Source organism: Acanthopagrus latus, chromosome 21 (assembly GCF_904848185.1).
Source record: "Acanthopagrus latus isolate v.2019 chromosome 21, fAcaLat1.1, whole genome shotgun sequence".
NCBI lineage: Eukaryota > Metazoa > Chordata > Actinopteri > Spariformes > Sparidae > Acanthopagrus > Acanthopagrus latus.
This window is the reverse complement of record NC_051059.1, coordinates 16,987,432-17,008,620: the sequence shown is the minus strand read 5'-3', so window position 1 is coordinate 17,008,620 and position 21,189 is coordinate 16,987,432. Positions and strand designations below refer to the sequence as shown.

Sequence of the window (21,189 nt, the reverse complement as noted above, 5' to 3'; positions counted from 1 at the left end):
GTTTTTACCTTTGTATTTTAATTGCATTTGTATTTAAATGTACCTGCTGTTACTATAACCTAATATCCCTTTGATAATTTTGCGGCTTGTAAATCATGTATTAGATACACAAATATGTCCCTAATGACCTGGCTGCCTAGTGACATCATCAACGGTCAGTAACGCACCGTATGAATAACCTTTTACTGCGAGGTTGTATTTGTGTTTGACAAACTGTGAGGCAGAAATGTAATTACCACAGCCATATGGGCCATTAAAACTGCACAGTCAGTAATGTTACTGTTTTGTTTGTTCATTTTAATTTAGGTGAACTGACCCTTTAATCCTTGTAACCGCTCATAACCAAATCCTCCACTAGAGGTCACTGTATCACAGCCCGAACACATCTAATGGAGACTAATGGGTGTTTTCTGTCTCTTTCTCTTCTTATCAGGCTGCTTCTAACACCATCACGTATCGCCTCATTCAAAATGATCGCGTCAAAAAAGTCTCTGATTTTCTGCCTACGGTGACTCCTTGTGCAGTTCACAGAGTCACTGAACAAAAGGTCACTGTAACCCTTTGAAAACCTCCACTCTCATTATGTAATCTTGAGCAGTAGGGCCACAGTGTAAATAGCAAGTTGTTCTTTAACCAGAGGCTCAGGGTTCAGATCCCTGCCGCTGTGCTGTTCTATGACACTCCAGTTGAAGGCTGCATATAATTTATACATAGACATTATTGTAAACATTTGATGAAGGTTGCAAAATACAACAATGACTGTAATATAATGTATTACATTTTAAATGTTGCGTCATAGACACATATATTCATTTGACTGACAAAACATTATTCCCAGATTAAGACATGTACAGTTTGTTATCTCTTGAGGTCAAATGACAGAAATCCAAGACCGAAACAGAATCTGCAGATTATTTCTCAGTAATGGGCTCCTGAAACAACCATGTTAATGATCAAGTCTCATCACTTAGGGAAAAGTCATGACATGTTAAGATAATAAATTCATGTTACATGTATGCCCCTCAGGTCGTCTGGCACAGCTTTCCCACAGTCAAAATCAAGCAAGGTGAAGCAGCGTTTAGTTTCGATGTGCTCTCCACCTGTGGAACAAGTTTCCTGACTACCTTGAGGTCCGCTTAAACCGTCAGCTTATTAAAACTCAGGCCCAGAGCTTAAAAAAAAATTACATATTATAACATATCTGTAACTATTCATTAGATTCCCTTTGTTTTGAATTGTTTTTAAATGCAATTTCTTCAACCTTTAACTTTTTCGTTTGGCAACTTTTGCTTTACTTTTACCGTCTTATTTGAATGGATTTATGTCCATCTTTAAAGCACTTTGAATCACCCCGTGTCTGAATGGTGCTATGTAAAAAAAAAACTAGCCTAATATTAGCTGCTTAACGGAGCACAGGGTCCCCAGCACCCCAACAACAACACTTTGGTTAAAATGTTTTTTGTTTTGTTTTGTTTTTATTTCTACGTTCAAGCTCATTCAACATGTGTTGTCATGTGGCTCAAGACTTGACTTTAATCTCTATAGGAGCATTCTGTAGAGAGGCTGTACGGTACAGATACAGTCCCTGCTTTTGTTATTGTGTCCAGTAATCCCCAGATGTCTTCTCAGCAAATTGTTTTTTTGTTTGTTTGTTTTGTTTTTCAAGCTCTGAACTGTGTTGCAGTGAGCTGGGAGAAAGGTCAGAAACTATGGGGTCTTAACAGGCACTATAACAAAATCAGTGCGACTTCTAAACTAAAGCAGGAAACGGTCGAGTCAATTCCAACACTTTACCATTCAGCTATAATAATCAGTTAGGCCTCCCTGTTCCTAGATCTGTTATCAGGCACTGTGAAAAGCCTTGAGAGTGAAAGGCATACGCTGATGCAATCTGTAACAAGTTACCAACTCGCTTGTTTTTGTTGCTCGGAATGAATCTCATTGAAGTGGATAGTAAAAGGATGACCTTGTTTGAACTGAGTTTTGCTCAGCGTGTTGGAGACGGTTTAATAACTTGAACCTGAGCGTGAGAGGAAGAACGAAAGAGCTCTGCCAGAACAGGCAGCAAGGTCACCGGCCTGATCCAGGCACACAGCTATCTGAGATCTCTGAGAGGCCTGCACTTGTGAAGGCCAGCCGCTCCGTGTACTGCGCTGGTTCCGTCCTTAGATGGTAGTTTAAAAGCTGATGTGTGTCTGGATCGCACACTAGAGTGTCTAAATATAAAAAGAGAATCAATAGAGACTCATCCCTTCCTTCTGCAACCAGTTCAGTTTGCTCATCAACTGCTGCAGTTTTGTCGATTCAGTTCAGACAGAACTGAGTTGATTTAAGGTACCAGTTCTCTCTTTCTGCTCCTGAATTAATGTTTGGAAGGTTTCTAATGGATTTGCCTTTTTTATATAAACCATCATAAATAAACCCAGGGATGAGAGAAACCTTCAGTTCCTTAACCAAAGTAAAAGTACTATAAAAAAATAGTGAAAAGTCCCCCACTCGAACCCTTATGTAGGTAAAAGTTTATATTATCAGCTACATTTACTCACGGTATTAAAAGTAAACAGAATTATTGTGCAGTAAAATGGTCCCTGTCAGTGTCAAGTCTTATCTGATGATTTATGGTTTAATTAACACCATTACGTTAATGTTTATGTTGCATTTTGCTGATCTTTAATGATGAGTTTTAAGTAGTTTTAACTGCTTTGTTGGGGAGGTGAATCTACAGCCATGTCTCACGTGTCTGTGACATTGCTGTCTTTGAGAAGCACGAGTCCAAAGAGCATGACTAAAAAGTCCCCAAAAGATTTTTGCTTCATCACAGTGCCTTCTCCAGCTAATGCAAGCAGGATTTTTACATAGTTTATTCATCTTGATGTTGGAGAATTTAAAGGAATACCGAACCTTAACTTTATCAGACACATTTACACTCATACACGATAGAACTGATTAATGAAAAAAGCTTAAAATCACCCAAAGCACACAATCATATACCAGCAGACAAATTGTTTCCACTTTGCAAAGCAAACCCTAACCCCAGCAAATTTGTGGAGACACTGGCTTGTTGTGCGCCACCCCACACAGTCTACCACTGTCTCAAATACAAATCCAAGGTCTGTTACAATATTTCAGATGTATTGTAGGTGCAAACTACAAAGAAAACTCATAACATCATAACAGTGTTGTATGTTGACCAATGACTAATGACAAAGTGGGTGTGTTATATGAAACAGTGAGTTAACCACATATTCACAGTGCTTTATGTATATATTTTGGATCATCTGGCACTATGGATGCCTACTGAATAAGATTAGTCTTAAGATGGAAGCATGTGAAGTCTTTCCTGCATTCCTCATGAGACATTATTGCTCCTCCCTTTGATTGCAGCTGCTTACGCGCATTACAAGTATCTGATCAATCACAATGCATCTTCATTTCATTCCGTATGTATGGTACATTGCCCGCGGCCGTTTGCGGTTGATGGATAAATATGCGATAATCTGAGTCCGGCTCCATCCTGTCGTCAGTGAAGCAATGCAATGGTTTTTATAGAGGGGCCTTTGTTAAGATTCACATGACGGTTCTTGCTTGAAGATTTGTATTTAGTCCTCATCTCCACAAGTTAAAATGAGAATCAATAATTCAGACAGGTTTCATTAATATTACTCCCACACTTCTTTTCCTTCTCTTGGTGTAGATGAAACTCGACTGCTCAAGTATTCATCGTGACCACCAGGGTCCTGGGCAGTTCTCCGGGGCTCGAGCTGGTCGGCCGGCCCATTTGGAGAAGGGAAGAAAACCAAATGAGTCAAATGGGAAATGTAAAACTCCACCTGCTGAGATCATCATGCAGCTCAGACTTCAACTTATTATTTGTGCTATTTTCAGATGAATGACATTTATTTCAAACTGAAATAGATGAGATGAGGTTTTGATTATAATTAAACACAAAGTTCACGCTCTCTTTCTCTCTGTTGGAGTATATTTGCACTTTCACTTATAAATGATAAGTGATGGGAATTACATTGACTCAAGTACTGTGTTTAAAGACGTGTTCAGTGTTAAATTACTCGTTATTCCAACAGTTATCACCATTATGGAGTGTTTGGTCAGTAACCCATGTCTCTCCTCACCCCGCACATGCAGTAAACGAGTAATTAACTTTTCTAGTGTCCTGCCCACTTTATCCAATCAGGACAGAGCTTGCTATTGAGGACAGCGTCCTCCTGTTTGCTCCTGTGTCTGGCTATTACACATTCATGTGTTGACGCAATTTTGAGGAACTGTTCTCGAGTACTTACATTTTTTACTAACTTACACTTCCACTAAGCTACATTTTGTTGGCAAATATTGTGTATCAGTGCCGCCAGAGTGCCAATAATAAAGTGTCACAACTTTCTGCACGTCAGAGCCCCCACGTACAACTGGTGCCCTTTTTCATTTTTTCCGCCCTGCTGCTGAAGAATCCTGAGACCGCCACTGCCACTACCACTACCACTACCACTACCATTATTCTATTTACTTGAGTTACTGATTACTTTTCGGATTGCAGGCTAAACCAGAGCCAGAGTAGTGCACTTTTAGATTTATGGATTTTATCAGCAATCACATAAAAAACACTGATTTTTATGATCAGAAAAATGCTCAATATCGGATCCTATAATTGGTCAAGCCGATAATTGATTGGCCCACAGTATACAGACATGTAAATGTATTTTTGACTTTAACTTCTACTTTTAATACTTATATCAGATTCGTCAAGGTTTTTACTCAAGTACCATATATGTAGAACCTTATAGCCTGTATACATTCTGATATTTTCCTGTTTATTATCTTGGTGGTCCGTCCTCTTCCAGGTCATCATGGTGCAGCTTTGGCATCACTTGGGTGACGCATTGGCCGGCTCAGTCGTTCCCTTCTTCTCTTATAAATCTTCTATAATCAGCTTGTATCAGACATTTTGTCACTGAAATTTTAATACCCTGTGTTGTTGTTGGTCTCTTCTGCACATGCAACATCTACTGCATGCCTTGCCGTCCTGGGAGAAGGGTCCCTTCTCTGTGACTCTGCCATTTTGTTACCCCAAGAGTTTTCTGAGGAGTTTTTCCTTGCTTGAAGTAAATGTGATTGTGATTTCAGGCTATAGGAATAAAATTGGCTTGTCCTGACTAGAACCTAATTAAGATAATTAATTCCCTTTCAAGTAATTGGAAAATCCAACATTCTCCATTATATAATGCTCTAAGAAATGGCTGAGATTGAATGACTCAGAGTCTGTTCGCCATCTTGCATGTACTGTCATATGTTGGGTCGGCCATTTGCCAAGAAGGTGCTGGATGAAATGATAGTCCATAATAGTAGTGCAAAAATTATGTGTCAGTACACACTAAGTTGAAGAATTGACTGCATAATTCATGTAAATAAACAAGAGCATGAAACTCTTTTTATGGCCAAGCTCGTTTGAGACACACAAAAGTTACTTTGTTAAAAAAAAGTCTTGATAAAAAAAATCTTCACAGCCAGATTCAACAATCACTGGAGCTTTTAAATGTTGCGTTCACTAAAATGGGGAGCAACAGGATGAGCGTATTAGTGTGGTTCTTGAGAGGAAGTTCCAAATTTGGTCAACAGATGGTGGCAGAAGGCTGGCGATGACACACAGAACGTGCAGCGTGTTGCAGAAGTGGTTCAGTGTTACATAAAGACCAATATATAAATGTCTGCTTCCATTAAAAAAAAACCATTCTGCTACCTTTAAATGTTCCACAAAAAGAAAAATACCAAAAAACAACAACTACAACATTGTGGCTTCTACCTCACCACAAGCAGAATCACCAAATGAAGACTCAATCGGGATGTTCTGCTCGACCTGTTCAGTCATTAATTCACAAATATCATGAATAATGATCATGATCTCCCAAACAGCAGGTTCTCCTTGCTGTTGAATGTATAATTGCTCAGACTCAGAGCTTCCGAAGCAAAGAATAAAAAGTTACGTGTCATGTTGCAGCTGTGCAGAGATGCACACTATCATCCTCTCTGTCACAGCAGGTTTGGTTACATAATGAATTAGAAAAACAAAAAACAAAGAGAAAAAGATCATGTACTCAAAAACTTATAGCTCTATGTTAAGCCTTGTGAGATCACAGAACAAGAATGCTAAGATAGGCCTTTTCTGAATCACCTACTGTTACATGGCTTGGAAATCACTCTGAGCTAAAACCAATATTAATGTTGAAGCTGTGATTCAGTTGTAACACTGGGAGGAAGGAATAATAAAAAAAAAATGGCTATTGGCCCCTGTATTATTAATGTGTGAGAAACGCTGCGGGCTGCCTGGGAGTTCAGGACCTGTAATGCTTTAATTTTTCCTCACATTATATCTCAATGAATCTTTAATATATATGAAAAAAATCTCATCTTGGCATAGTTATTTTATCCTTTCCGGCGCTGAAAAAGTCACTTGACTTCAAGCTGTGACGTAATACAGACACAACAATGCACATTACACACATAGACAAATATGCTTTTCGGTCTCTGGCTGTGTTTGTATTTCCTCCACCACCACAAACACTCCTGCACCACCACCACCACCAGAACATTGACTGATTGTGACTGTCATCTGGCCTTGAGCAGCTGTTGTTGTAATGCGCATTCACACCAGCAGGTGGCTCTGCCTCCCCCCCCTCTCTCTGATCCACATACCACACCACATGCTTAGAAGATCCCATAATGTGAGTACCTTTTAAACATGCAGTGATATCTGATGATGCACGCTGGGAAGGAGGGTTGGCCTAATGTGACATCCAGGTGTGTGCCTGAGATAATAATAACAAAGAAAACTGTTGCCTTTGTTAGGATTTGCACAATACACATATTTTACATTATGGTTTAAAATTGCACTTGTATTATTTCGAATATTCATATTTATTTCAAGTGTGTTTGCCCTACAGTTTTGCTGCCCACTTTGCTGCTGTGATAATGCCAACCAATAAAGGATTCTCTTATATTGTCACAGATGAATACACACGAGTAGATTTTTGGAGATCCAGGTGGATACACACACATTTGGTGCAAGGAAGTCCCTTAAAGACCCGTATTTCAGTCTGTGCACGCACACGTGTGAAAGTGTGAACGTGGGATGTTTCTCTTCAGTAGCATCTCGGTTTATATCTCTCAGCAGCATGCAATATATATATATATATATATATATATATATATATATATATATATATATATATATATATATATATATATATATATATATATATATATATATATATTATTATTTTTTATTTTTATTTTTATTTTTTTTGGTGCGGTTGCATAACTGTCAGGTAGGTTATTATAATGATGTGCACGTTGCGAGTTTTCTCCCCCCACCACCACCACCAACCCCTCCGCCAAATCCAATCACACCCTCCCCCATCTCAAGTACAATTACGTGATGGGTGACGTTTCAGCATGCGGAGGAGGGCGCTGGGCAGGGACCACTTGGACCGGAGAGGAGGACTGAACGCGGATTTTCATTTCGGCGCAGCAGAAGCGAAACGCATTGACGGCAGCGGGACCCGGGCGCGCCGTGCTGAAGTCTGCCGAGCCCCATTGTCTCCTTCACAGCGCAGAGCAGCTGAGGGAAAAAGGGTTTGACCAAAGCGGCCGTGCAGCCCTGAGAGGAGTGTCCAAGTGGTAGGCATTGCGGGAGAAGAAGAAGAAGAAAAAAAAAAGAGAGAAAGAGGAGAAAAGAAGAAGAAGAGGGGGGGCCTTGGATAGATCTGGCCAATAACGGAAAATGAATCACAGTCAAGTTTTGATAATATGAGCGAGAGCCGCGTTCTGTTGCAATCGGCGACCAACTATTGATGCGTCTTCTTTCTGCGCCGATCGTTTTCCAGACCATCAGTTCGCGCGGACTTCTTTTGTTCGCATCGCTTTCAGCTTTTCTCTCCCTTCTCTCTCTCCCCCCCTTCCCCTAAAAAAAAAAAAAATCTCTAGTGTGCATATCTGATCTGCCGCTGTGAAAGAGTTAGTCCACCAGAGACCAGAGCGAGAGAGAGAGAGAGAGAGAGAGAGAGAGAGAGAGAGAGAGAGAAAACACAGGAGAGATGAATTTCCAGTCGAGCGTCCCGGTGTCTGGTCTCTCGCAGCAGTCTCAGCCGGCCATGCCCACTCCAGGCACGGTCCCGGTGGCAGTTCCCGTCCCGGTGCCCCAGTCCATCCCGTCCCAGTTCGGATCCGGATCGTCCGCGAGCTCAGGGGCCGGCCAGTTCGGTTCGGGGACTGTCTCGGGCCAGGCTGCCCAGCCCGGCCCGGCGGGCTCGCAGTTTGTTTTGTCCAACTCAGCGGCCATCAGGGCAGAGATCCATCGGTTCGAGTCTGTCCACCCCAACATTTACGCGATCTACGACCTGATCGAGCGCATCGATGACCTGGCCCTGCAGAACCAGATCCGAGAGCACGTAATCTCCATCGAAGGTGAGTGAAAAGAGGGGGGGGGCAGACATCATGTGATCATACGAGGCTTCTCCTGCCTCTGATTCATTGAAGGAAGGGTGTTGGATGGAGGTGTGGGGGGTGGATGTTTGTGTGTTGTGATGGGGGGGGGGGTCCTCCTTTCCTTTCCCTTCCTTTTATGTACACATTGTGATGGTCGCAGAGGACACTGTCAACAATCACACTTGGAGGATTGGGGGGCGTAGTCGGTCTCATAGTCCTGCTCAAATTGCCCCCCATGCACTGCAGTGTTACAGCAATAAAATGTTCAAATGGCACTCACAAGAGCTTCCCAGCTCTTGTGATGGTAACCAGCTCTCAAATACTTGTTTTCCACTTGTTAATGGCCCAGTGTTCTGCACCACAATCTGGGTGTTTCTGGGTTTTTTTTTCCTTTTTAATTTCTGATACTCATTTCTTGGATGAGACTAATGATTGGCCCCTGGACAATGTAGAGGCCACACAGAGAGAGAGGTGGATATAATTGAGTTTGTTATCAAGCCTCTCAGCAGGTGTCAAACTGTTAATAAAGTCCACATGTTTATTCCCCTACGACCACCGAGGGATGACAGCGACCCCTCACCAGACATGTGCACAGCTTGAGTGAATATGATGCACTGTCAGATGCGAGCGTCTTAAGTGATGGTAGCGGTTTTCTCCCTGCTACTCACACGCCCATTTATCCGATCAATGGCTGTGTGTGTGTGACATAGCAGTCGGTGGACTGTCCATCAAAGTCAGCAGTCATAGGTTTTACAGGAAGCATCACAGCCGCTGTCGAGAGCATCTTCGTTGGCGCCGTGTTGCTCTTAGATGCAGCTAAGCTGGAAATCCATTTTGCAGGATTTGAGGGAATCATTTGGCGTAACAGTTAAACCAGCTTGGCTAGTTTTGTTTTTTGGCAGAAATTATGAGTTGACAGTGGAAGACCGAGAGATTTGAAAGTGTTATTCTCCAGTGTTTGACTGCACCGGGCAGGACAGTTTGACAATTTTGTCCCCTTTTTTTGACAAAAACACAGCAATGCGTATTCGTTTGTGCTGCAGCTACTCTTCCTGTGAAGCGCTGACAGCATGCAAACGACAAAGAGTCATGGGAAATGTAGTTGAATGCTCAAAAGAAAAGCTGCTTAAAAGGGGCAACATGGGAGAATCTAGCTAAAAAACACATTCAAGAATGAACAAAAATCATCAAGAGAATATGAGGAAGCAACAGTTTTGCCATCTATTTATTGTGTTGCAGGGATGTTAGCATGATAACCAGCTAGCCCCAGTCTAAAGCTGCTATGCTAGCTGTGTAAACATTTAATTTCAGGGCTAACAGAGCTTATTAGCTCACAAATACTACTATTAGAGGCAGGGTGAAGCTCCCTATTTACGTTGTGCACCTTTTTAATGCAACTTTAAGGAAAATATTGATAGTTTTAACTTTTATTGGTGACATATTAATGGTTATCTACACACATCTGGATTGTCAGAGATCTTTAATTGGGAAGGAGTAGCCAACATCGAACATACTTCAATATCATACTTTTTGTTTTGCTTTTGCTGAGGGAATGTTTTCACCTGTGTCTGTTAGTTTTCATTGTCGGTTTGTTGGTTTGTGAGCAGGACACCACAAAAACTACTGAACATATTTCTACGAAACCTGGATGGAGGATGGGTCTGGGCCCACAATAGCCCCCTCTAACTCTTCGTGTTGATCCTGGACTTTTTTTCTAAGGCTCTGTAACATTACAAGGCAGGGCGTTTGTTGACATTTCACGTTACTATTGCAAGGATCTTCTGTATTTAGGTGGCTGCCATCTATGAGTGAGTACAAAAGGGGAATGTTGAGTCTTGGGACCTAACAGCAGTCACTACTTGGTGATATTCTAGTTTAACAATGTTTTTGAGTCTTGACATCACCTTGAATCACGGTCGCGACCATGAAACTGCCAGGCAGAATCTGAGTGTTATTTGCTGAAAGAATGCATCCTCATGTGGAGATAAGCAATCAACTGGTGTGCCGCGTCTCAGTTCAACCTTTTTAGAAAAGGACGATTTTCCCTTTTTTCTTTTATGGTGCCTTAGGACTGTTACATAACTCTCCTTGATGAAGGCACGTCTTTATTCAGCGTCTTGATGGGACAACATTGGAGCCTTTTATGAGTTATCTCTTAGATGTACCTCATCAAAATCCAGTAAAGGTTATAGCTCGCTTTACTCACAAATCTGTTTTTTTTTTGTTTGTTCCCCCTGAAACAAGAGCAAACACTCAACCCGAAGGGGGAAAAAAACTTCGCCCACAGCTTCCAGCTTCGGGTGTCACAAATTTGAAAAAGTATGTTTGTGGTGTTGAACTTGACTTTTATTGTGGACTCATTCCCCTTCAAGCTGTTGTGTCTGCTTCAGTTAAAGAGCCCTCTTCCCCCCCTACAGAATGCCCTTTACCAACCCTCAGAACAAAAGGAATGGGAAGATGGTGCTTTACATTTAAAAATACTATGTTAGCATTTGGGTTAGCCAGCAAGTTCAAGAATACTGGGTCATGTCTGAATACCGCTGGTACAGTTTGATTACGGCGACATATGGACCGTGCTGTTGTCTTACTGCAGCCTCAGCATCCGTGACATCTTCCTCCCCGTTTGTGTGATTGTTAAACAGAAGCGAGATGATGAGGAACAAACCCATCGTTCCTGACGTATTGATGCTGTTTGTTGACGTTTGAGACTAGCAATCTCTCAGCAGGATCTCACATCGTCTATACTTAGCCAGACCATCCATGGGAATAAAAAACAAAACAAAAACAAAACTATGATTGTTGTGGTATTGTGTCCACACCTGCAGGCTTAAACAAAATGTTAAACTAGGGAAGTGTTTAAATGAAAAAGCAAAAATCCACCGCTGAACAACAAAACAGATGCAGAAGTGCAGAGCATACCTGCCCCCCTTTTTTTGCTGTTTATTTATGAGTCTGTTTAGCACATTGTTAACACATTCCGGGCAAACTTTGACATTTTTGTGCAGGAAGATCGGTGTTTGAATTGATATTTCTCAGCACAGTGTTTCAAGAGGCGTGACCGATTTTGGTGTCCCTCTCGTAAAAATTCATGGCTTTAGCTTTGATGTGGATTCTGGTGGCCTTTTTTTTTTTTTTGTTCGTGCCGTTAAATGAGATGCAGTCCCCTTAATAACTGTAACTTCCGGGGGGGCTTTGAAGAGCTGCAACAGGAGCCATCGGCCGACTTCACCTGCACTGTGGAGCTGCAGAGCTGTTCCTCTTCAATCTTGCATCATTGCAGAGTCTGTTGCTAAGGAACCGGTGGCTCATACATTTAGCTGAAAATGCTGAGGAAGGAGTGAATAGAAATTACAGCCTTACACCCTCACAAAATGAATTCCCGTCGTTACTAAGGTCTCCCTGGTGTTTTTTTTTTTTTTTTTTTTTGATTAATGAGACCTTTCATATTGACGATGACACTTTTTTCATTGCCTCACGTTGTTCCTTTCGCAGTGATTGATATTCAGGGTGCTGCTCAGTTTTCTGTGAGGCAATTCATATTGCCATTGTGGAAAAAAAAATAACATTGTCTCTCTTTTGTCTTTTTAAAAAATGATGTTTGTGAATACAGGTCTGCTGGGGCTGATTCAAATTAGACAAGCATGTAATTTGTGATAAGCTGTGAGAATGACAAGACCAAGAAATTGATTCGCTATTAAAGCCTTGAAGATGCTTCACCACTAATCCAAGAGGCTTTAATAAGTGTGGCCTGGGTAACCTGTTTTGGGGGCCGACAAATTTGCCGCTAGGTCCCAGTTGCCTTCAATTTCTTATTAAGTGCAGTGCACACAGCATATTAGAGATGGCAGCCTCATTATATTTTGCACAGAGTCCCAGAAACTACCATTACTCTTACAGTGAAAATACTACAGAGCTGGAGGGTTTCTCTATGTCAGAGAGTGGAAACTGTGAAATTTGATTAAACACTCCTTAAAAAAAAAGTACACAACTCCGTCTCCAGGTTAAAATGTTGGCAGAACGTTTCTGCAAACCACCGATTCATCTATTACACATAATGGGCGACATACCATATTGACATTTCTGCAAAACATGTCATATCGAGTTCACGTTACATGTTACATGGAGGACATTGTGGCAAGGTTCTGATGACCATCGTTTGAGGCGTTGTTTCAACATTTGTAAGTGTGAAACTGCTGGATATTTCTGATGAAAGACCCTGGCACCACTGGATACTGTAAAGGAGACCAAAACAGGTATTTTGAGGCCAAACAAGATCTTTCGCCTAACGATGTGGGTTTTGTGCTTATACGTAATCACACCATAAACAAAGTGGAAAATGAACATGAAACATATCCCTGGTTTGCAGAAACGTACATAACCAGGGATCCAGACTGAGGCTTCTTTTGTTAGCACGTGCACCAAAGATCTGTCATGTGCAGCTAACCAGTGTCGGCTCATGTGCGCGTGAACTTTGGGAGTTTATTTGTTGCTGTAATTTAAATGAAGAAAGATATGTATTTGCACCCTTAATCCTGTTTACAGTCAGTTAATCCAGCCCTGTGGCTCAGTTGTAAAGTCTTTGACCTTTGACTTGAATGACTGAGAACCTTTACTGGCATTACACTAAAGCGACTGTAAAACCTCCGGGACTCAATGGCGGAGGTGCTAATGTGGCAAACTGGACCTTCATCAATCCAGCTCTTTTTCAGGCTCGCTGAAAAGAGCAATTTCTTGGACAACGGTGTGGTCCAGTCCAGAAGATGTCTTTTTCAGTGGCTGTGTCAGGTCAAGTTTTTCTTTGGTTTAGGACTATAGGCTCCATGTTCATGTGAGCAACCAGCTCATTGACTCTCTTTGTAACTGTTCGCCTCGATGGAACATACTGAGTTGTTGTTGGAACTTGTTACTCATACTGAGCTACAGAATGATTTATACCAACTGTGGGATGCTGCCAGAAATACTGAAGAGCGGTTTGTACATAATGACTACGATGCATTTCAAGGCAGTTTTGACCCCAGTCGACCATACTGATACGGCGGCCATGTTCAGGATGGGAAGCTGAAACACAGTACAGCAGTGTTCCAGGTTGCAAGTCCTGTAAATACTTATATTGTTTCTCTTCTCCCTGACTGAATAGATGATGGATAGAGAAATTCTGTGGGCGCATCAGGCCTTTTTCAAGGTCCAACAACATATTTGATGACCAGTTAGCATCCGTTAGACAGCAGCTAACATCAGCACTCCACCAAACATTGCTATTTGATAATGTGCAAATTAATTTCAAGTTATTGACATATATCTATCTATATCGAAGTGGAATAATCTGGATTTAATCAAACAGTCGTTTCAGCTGGGAAGTGGTTGGTTAGCTTAGGGTCACCAGAGACATTGTTTTGCTGTGAAATGTGACCCTCAGGACTTTGACTATCCAGTGTCTTTTCATTTGCTGGTCAATGAGGAAGTGGTGAAATGTTTACAATTATTCAGTTTCCCTATGTTCACGAAACTTGAAACCTGGATGTGACACAGCAGCATCACGTCAGCCCAGCTTTTGTTTTGAGCATCCCACCCCGAGCATGACGCCAGAGGAAAACGGCCGGTGCTTGAATATGGTCTTTTGCATTCATGGTGATAAAGTGGAAAAAATGTACAGATAAGATAAGATAATTCTTTATTAGTCTTTATTAGTCCCACAACAGGACAACATGCGTCATTTCTGCAGCAGAGGGGATGGCACAAACGCTGTACATGGGGAAAATGAAAGGAAAGATTATGGAGTCTACACAGCACTGTGTCTAATGACTGGTAGCTCTTTCTCATTGTCAGCCAAATGTGGTGATGATCTCAATATTGCCGTGTTAATCATCACAATAATTTCACCGGCCGGTCTTCTTGCCAGTGGCCATCATTAAGCCTCTCCGTGAAGTGACACTGATGATGCAGCAGAAAGTTTTGTTGCAGAGGAAAGTTTTTAAAGCTGTCAGCCAAGAAAGTCGGATCCAACTGGGGATTGCACCACAGCAGCGATCAACTGATTGCAGGTTAAACCCGTTCCGCTATACTGTCGAGTCATAGGCAGAGGGAAGGAAATAAATAAAACAACGAGAAGCCGTACCTCTGCGTCGCCGGTGTTGCACAACATGTATGTGCATGTCACTGTTGAGGTACTTCAACCGCTAAGTTTGCCCTGTGTTTTTCTCTTAACACACCAGAGCTAGTTCAGATGGCCAAGTTAATGAACCCAACATTTCTCTGGCAAAGATATTGGATACCTTCTCCGTGCTGCATAATTGATTGTTTGCAATAGCAGATAGGTTAATATATGCAGAGACACAAACTATTTATATAAATGTGTCTTTCACCGGCTCAGAGCTATACTGGGGGGGGAGTGCTGTTTACATTCGGATCCTTGAACCAGAGCCGGAGCCTGGATTTGTGTACGGATTTGATTTGTGGGGAATAAATGAATAAAATCCAGATCACTGTGATACGGAGACAGCTGCAGACAAGGCATCTGTAATGTGATTCCAATGATATTTTTAGCTATTCATTTGTGGAGGAGTGTTCCATTAACAGGACTACGCCCTGGGAATAGTTTTCTTTGGTTCTGTTTGTAAAGGGAGTTGTGATTGCTACATACCGTTATGTAGGTAGTAGAAAGCGTGGATGTACGGTGTATAAAGTACAAAAGCGACTATAGACGGTGATGTGACTGGCACAAACGAGCGGCATAAATCAGCAGATCGCCGACAAGGGTGATGTTGTATTTCACTCCTTTCTGCTCTTTCTTTAGCCTCAAGGTGGCATTGCGCCATCTCAACAGCAGGTTCGTGATTCCAGGACACTGAACCGTGGGTATTTTTCAGGGCCCTTCCTTGAGCCGAGCATTATGATTTTGCATTGTTGTCATGTCGTCTCGTATCTTGAGTAATAACGTTGCCTCGTACAACTGCGAAAGCTCACGCTGACGTTCATATTTCCAGCTGACAGGCCAATGTCAGAGCAAGGGCAGCCGCCTAAATCCACTGCCGCTCAAGAGGGGTGCTTGGGATTTCAAGAAAGGGCTAATAAGAATGCACAATGGGACATTGTGTGCTTAGATAGCAGTAGGGACGACACAGAGAGATACAAAACTGCACACAGACTGAAGCCTCAGAGCTCTCTGTTGGCATTGTGTGTCACCTAAGCAGCTCCCTGGTACACACTGCATCTCTCTTGTAGTCAATTGCCAAGGAGAGCATGAGCAGAGTGCTCATCTGCTAATCACAGGCAGAGAATGATGATAATGCATATTTTCCGTTGCTGCTGAAGCAGAATTTATTGCCCTCTGCTGGGACGAACAACACCGAAATATCTTAATTAACGTTGTTTCCTCTGACCACAGAAATTCTGTACAATACAGCTTTTGTGGTTCAATGACGGCACATTCTGGTGTCTAATAATAAATAATTTAACTAAACTGAGTTTACAGAGATTTTCCAATGAGTAGTAACAGTTTAGAGGTTGAGATGTGTGTGTCGTCGTGGGGTCTGAGTTTGATTGGAGGAGCTGGGCTTACAGTTGTCACTGCGGGCCATCTGTGTAAGGAGAATGCCGCTGCTACATTTGGCAGGCGAGATCCTCACAATGTGCTCATTATTTTCAAAACCGTATCTGTGAATATGGATTAGAAACTGTTATAGAGTTAGAAAATGTCAGTCAATACCACCAGCTGTGTCTCTTACACGGTATGTCAATGTAAATTGCTGTTAATGTGGAATGCTGGTGTTTATAGAGTAGCTCGGTAAGTATTTACTAGTTGTAGATCTTGTGCCTAAATAAAGGCTCACACAAATACATCTGTGGAGCATGGAAGGGGCCCAACCATGGCTCCCTCTTTTAATCTTTCTATGTACAGAGTCAGACAGGCAGCCCTGTTTAAACACTGTGAAATTGAAGATCAGTATCTTCAGAAACGTGTAGATAGTAATTATTTTCTCATTATTTTGAGGCATTTATGGATAACACCTTAAATTTCTAGCATTTTGCAATCAGTACAAGTGCTTGCAGCACAAATATCACTATCAAGTTTGCACAAAACAAACGCCAAGAAAAGCATTAATGTTGTAGTGACCAGCAACATTTTGACATTAAACTTGTCTGTTCTGAAATGTTTACTGGATATGTGCATTATAGTTTCCTATCATTGTCAGAATACTGACTGGTCAGCAAACACTGTTTAGCAAATCTTACTGTTGTTATTTCTTAAAGAATAGCTTGCTATCTTTGAAAATATGATCGATCGCTTTCTTAGTGAGAGATCGATGAGAAGAATGATGCCACACTCATGGCTGTCCTTTAAGCCTGAAGCTGGAGGCTATTAGCCTAGCTTAGCATAAGGACTGGAGATAGGAGGAAACAGCTAACCTGGCTCTATCCAAAGTAAAAACAAACAAAAAAAAACTAAAGTTAGATCATCCTCGTGTTGCACGCCGTTTGTTTAATCTGTACACAAACTGGGGGTTAAAACAACAGTTCCTGTCGACAGCAAGACTCCAGGAGGTCACTGCTCCCAGCTGTTGTTTGCCAAGAAATAGTTGCGACTTGCAGTAAAACTGCAGGTGTACGTACCTCTTTCTGCACGTTGTAAAACACCATATATACTGATTCTCAAGATTTAGAAGTGCTATCTCAAGTATAGCAAAGCTAGACTAGCTGGTTCCCCAGTCTTTTTGCTAGGAAAACTAGCATAAAGCCACCTGTAATGTAGTTCTAGCATGTTGCCTCTTCAGGATAGTTGGAGACAAACACTGAACGGAAAATAGCATACATCTTAAACCAATAGACCTCTAGGATGTCGTGTTTTTTGCTGCTAGGAAGTATTTATGAAAATTTAGATTACCTAAAAAGCACACATTTCACTTCAGATGCTTCTGCCTTGGCGAAATGAATGATTCTGGTTTCTATTAGTGAAGCACCAGAGGTGTCCAACACCACCGTCAAGCTCTCAGTTGAGCCTTTTGATGTGACGTAACGCGGATTAATCTGAGGAACACCTGAAATGTGCATGTAGCTTCCATGTCATGTCTCCCGGGCGGGCATTGATAAAGGTCTAAGCTTCTTTTGATTTCCCGTTCACTTGAGGACATCGTCAGATCCCCCCGTAGCATCTGTTGCAGCTGAACCACCTCTGTGCTGAGCGTGGCGAGTATCAGGTTTCAGCCATGTTTTAATCCTTTGAGAGCAGTGTTGAAAAAACACTTCACATCAGGTTTACGTCACAGCTTTATTCTCTGGGGTGCAGTAGTAACAGCCTTCACCCCTGACAGATGCACACCAGATAACAGGGTCTGCGCATGGCTCACTCCTCAAAAGACTCCCTGTTTGGTGATTAGCCTGTACACTTTCTCTCATCTGCAGCTTCTGAACGCCCATTAGACCCCCATCGAAATGCGCCCGACTCCTGACCGCGGGTCAGCGGAGATGAGCTGAACTGGCGAGCTGTAAACAGAGCCTCGGTCTGAGGGCCTGGGAGGTCTGCAGGGTCAGAGTGTCATTTCTAGATCAGCCCTGCTGTCCCTCGCTCTGCTGCAGCACCTCAGCTTCGGCTTATTGAATGTGACGCTATCCTCCACAGCAGAATGTCCTCCATTGTGCTATTGGACAAAGGCGCTCCCTCACCCATTGACGGACAGCTAATTTTTTTCTTGTGTTGTGAATGCAGAGGGGCAGCGGGGGATATGAGCTGGTCGCTTTTTTTTTTTTCTTTTTAAAGGAACATTTAGTATAATCGAGGATACTCATCCAAATCTCTTATGAGCAGAGAGCGGAGGGTTGTTTGTTCACTCAGCCATGTTCTGACATTGTTAATGGATACTCTGGAGAAGTTCCGGTCTAATGTTTTATTGAAGGGGATGGCCATTGAGTTCATTTAAAATCACTATACAATAATAAGAGATACGTGTCTCAGCCGGCCTGTACATGCATTTGTGGGTGGCCAGACTGAAGTGGATTTAAGAGATTTTAGATTTAAATCAAAGCAAGACAAAACAATCTTGGGAATATATGGTAATGTGATATGGTTGATGTTTTCTCTCTGCACACTGTTAACTGTTGTTAACTCACCATATTATGCACTCCATCACTGTGGCCTTCAGTGCCATCTACATGAACCAGTTCATCCTTTCACAGACAATAATTCTTTCAGGAGTCAATTTTTTTTAAGCAAAAATACAAAACATTTCCTTTTTCCACGCACATTTTACGGACCAAACTATGAAGGTTCCCAATAATGGCAGCTAGCTAAGGGTAGCTACAGTTAGCCGCAGTCGTATGCTGGTTTGTTTTGAATATGATTTCAACAAGATATACATTTTACCAGGTGAAGTATGAATTGAACCACATCAAATCTAGATATTTAAAAAGCTTGAACAGGCAAATATTTGTCTTTCTGCTTACTAATGGCTGAAAGGTTTATTTAATGATGCAGATTGATTTCCTGATGATAATAATCATTGCAGCTCAACAGTTATTGGTTAATACAACAACAAAATGAGTTGCGGGATTAGATTTAAGTTTTTTATTTTGTGTTTTTTTTTTTGCCGTGTGATCTTTTATAATTCCCTCTTTCAACATTATCTTGTCATGTTTTTAAGGCTGAGACAGCGGTCAATTAAATCTGCCATCGGCTCTTCTCTCCCTCTTCTCTTCTCTTCTCCTTTTTTTTTTTTTTTTTCAATTTGTGCGACGTCCATATCCTACGGTGGAAGTGCTCATGTTTCCTGCCAGTGGGGTAGGGCTGGAAGCAGATGGCTGCTGACAGAGGAAGGGGTTTGGAGAGCAGTGAGTGAGCAACAGATGGAAAGGCGCATATGCCTCCAAGTCCCCTCAGCCTGCCAGCAGTCCCGTGACTAACTGTGGGAAGATTCTGGCCTCATCCAGGTTGGGGATGGATAGAGGATCATGGTGAAGACTGAAGCGTCCTCAGAATAGAAATGGTTCTCTGAGACCAGAAATTCAGCTGTGGGAGGATTCAGATCTCATTTAATTGGGGATGAATGGAGAATCGTGGCAAAGAATCAACCTGGACCGCAGAAGCGCTTTTCACATAAAACGCCATTTAGAAAAGCAAGCGGCGATCTTGTGTTAGTTATCCAGTTATTTGGGAAAAAGGAATCTCAGTTGCCTCCTGAAAAGAAATGTCGTACAGGCACTTTCCTTTCCCTCCGGGGAGCACATTTTCTCCACAGAGGAGGGGAAAATGCCGGATAAAGGAAGTGTGGCCTTCAGTACGTGGGGCTGTATCACAGCATGCACTATGCTAGTTTTAGCCCTGCTGTTACAAGTCAGTTACTCCTGTAATTGAAAACGTGCTATTTAAAGGTTTCAGGGCTGCGGAAATTCAGCGTAATTCCCTTAACGGCTCAGGGACGTGTCACAGAGTTTTTGTTTTTTCTCTCCTGCATCAGTCAATCTTCAAGGACATGTTGAAGCTTTTTTTTTTTTTTTTTTTTAATTTTTCAACAAATGAGGCCGGGTGAGGTTCTCCATGAAAGCGACTGTTCTGTTGTGTGAATGAATCCTGTATTGTTCCTTACCTAGCAGTATTTCAGCCTGACCGAGTGTGACACTGACATAAAGTGATCTATAAAGTGTTTTTTTTTTTTCATGAAGATGAAATCCATTTGGCTTCGGCCACCCTCGGGTATTCGCAGACATCATGGCTGAATGTTAATGCAACAATCTGACATCTGCGCTCACGTTTGTCTCTAAATAGAACATCCTTACCGTACGTATCCGTTCACTCCCTCTCCATTTGTGCTCATTGGACTGAGAAAAGTGTAAGCATTGTTGGCACTACTTTACTGAGGTTAGCCGTCTTGTCAGTACAGCTTGTTTAACACGTGCCAGCTGAGTGTTATCACTCAGGTCCTACATTCCTGCGGTGGATGTCATTGTTTTTGATGGTGTACTGACATGTCCTCTGGCCTTGAGCTGGCTGTCTTCAAAGCCCTCGCTCAGGCAACAGGCCAGGCGCTTGTTTTTTTCCCAGTTTATTTTGTTGCCGATTGTGGGAAAGTACATGTCATAGCTGTAACAATTAGAAGGGAGAAAAAAAAAAAGGCTGCCGTGGACAGTTGTTTTTAATAACATGTAGGAAAACCAAAGTTTTTAAGCATCTGTTACTCAGCTTAAGTTTGAGCCAGCAGTGATATTTTTGGTGACTTTGTTTTGTGAATCATCGCTGAACTCTGAGGAGGGGTTCTGTTGTGAGGAGATGTTTTATTTTCTGTGGGAATCACTGGAGAGGAAGTGTAATGTGACCCACGTTTGCTGTTTATTCCCCCCCCCCCCCCATCCCGTTTCCTGCTTACCCCCCGACTGGAATAACCTAAAGCTGTTCCACTGCTGAATCCCCCTGGCCGTGACCCAGGACTCATGTCATGCGGTGGGGTATGTGAACTGCATGTACAACAGCCCCTCTAGGAACACAGTCAGAGTTCCCGTTTTGGACCCGACTTCTGACGGGGGGGTTGTTTCAGAATAGCCTCCATTAGCACGGGACGTCGGCTCCAAGCTGTCAGGATTTACTTCCTGCGGCCCCTCTTTAAGCTTTTGAATGTCGGTCCACTCTTTTGTATTTTTGTTTCCCCCTTATGTGACTTTTTTTTTTTTTTTTTTTTCCAACCATAGCTCAAACATCTAGCTTTGAATTGA

The 21,189-nt window shown here is 42.2% G+C and overlaps 1 protein-coding gene across 1 annotated transcript in view; it reads left to right on the top strand.

Annotated features, from left to right (window-relative positions):
- Window positions 1-7,433: 7,433 nt before the first annotated feature.
- agap3 (ArfGAP with GTPase domain, ankyrin repeat and PH domain 3) overlaps window positions 7,434-21,189 on the top strand; it is a 131,776-nt gene continuing 118,020 nt past the window's right edge. Inside the window, exon 1 of the mRNA XM_037083541.1 lies at window positions 7,434-8,472. Within this exon, the coding sequence (XP_036939436.1) occupies window positions 8,103-8,472 (370 nt within the window). The 5' untranslated portion in view covers window positions 7,434-8,102. The remainder of the gene's footprint in view (window positions 8,473-21,189) is intronic.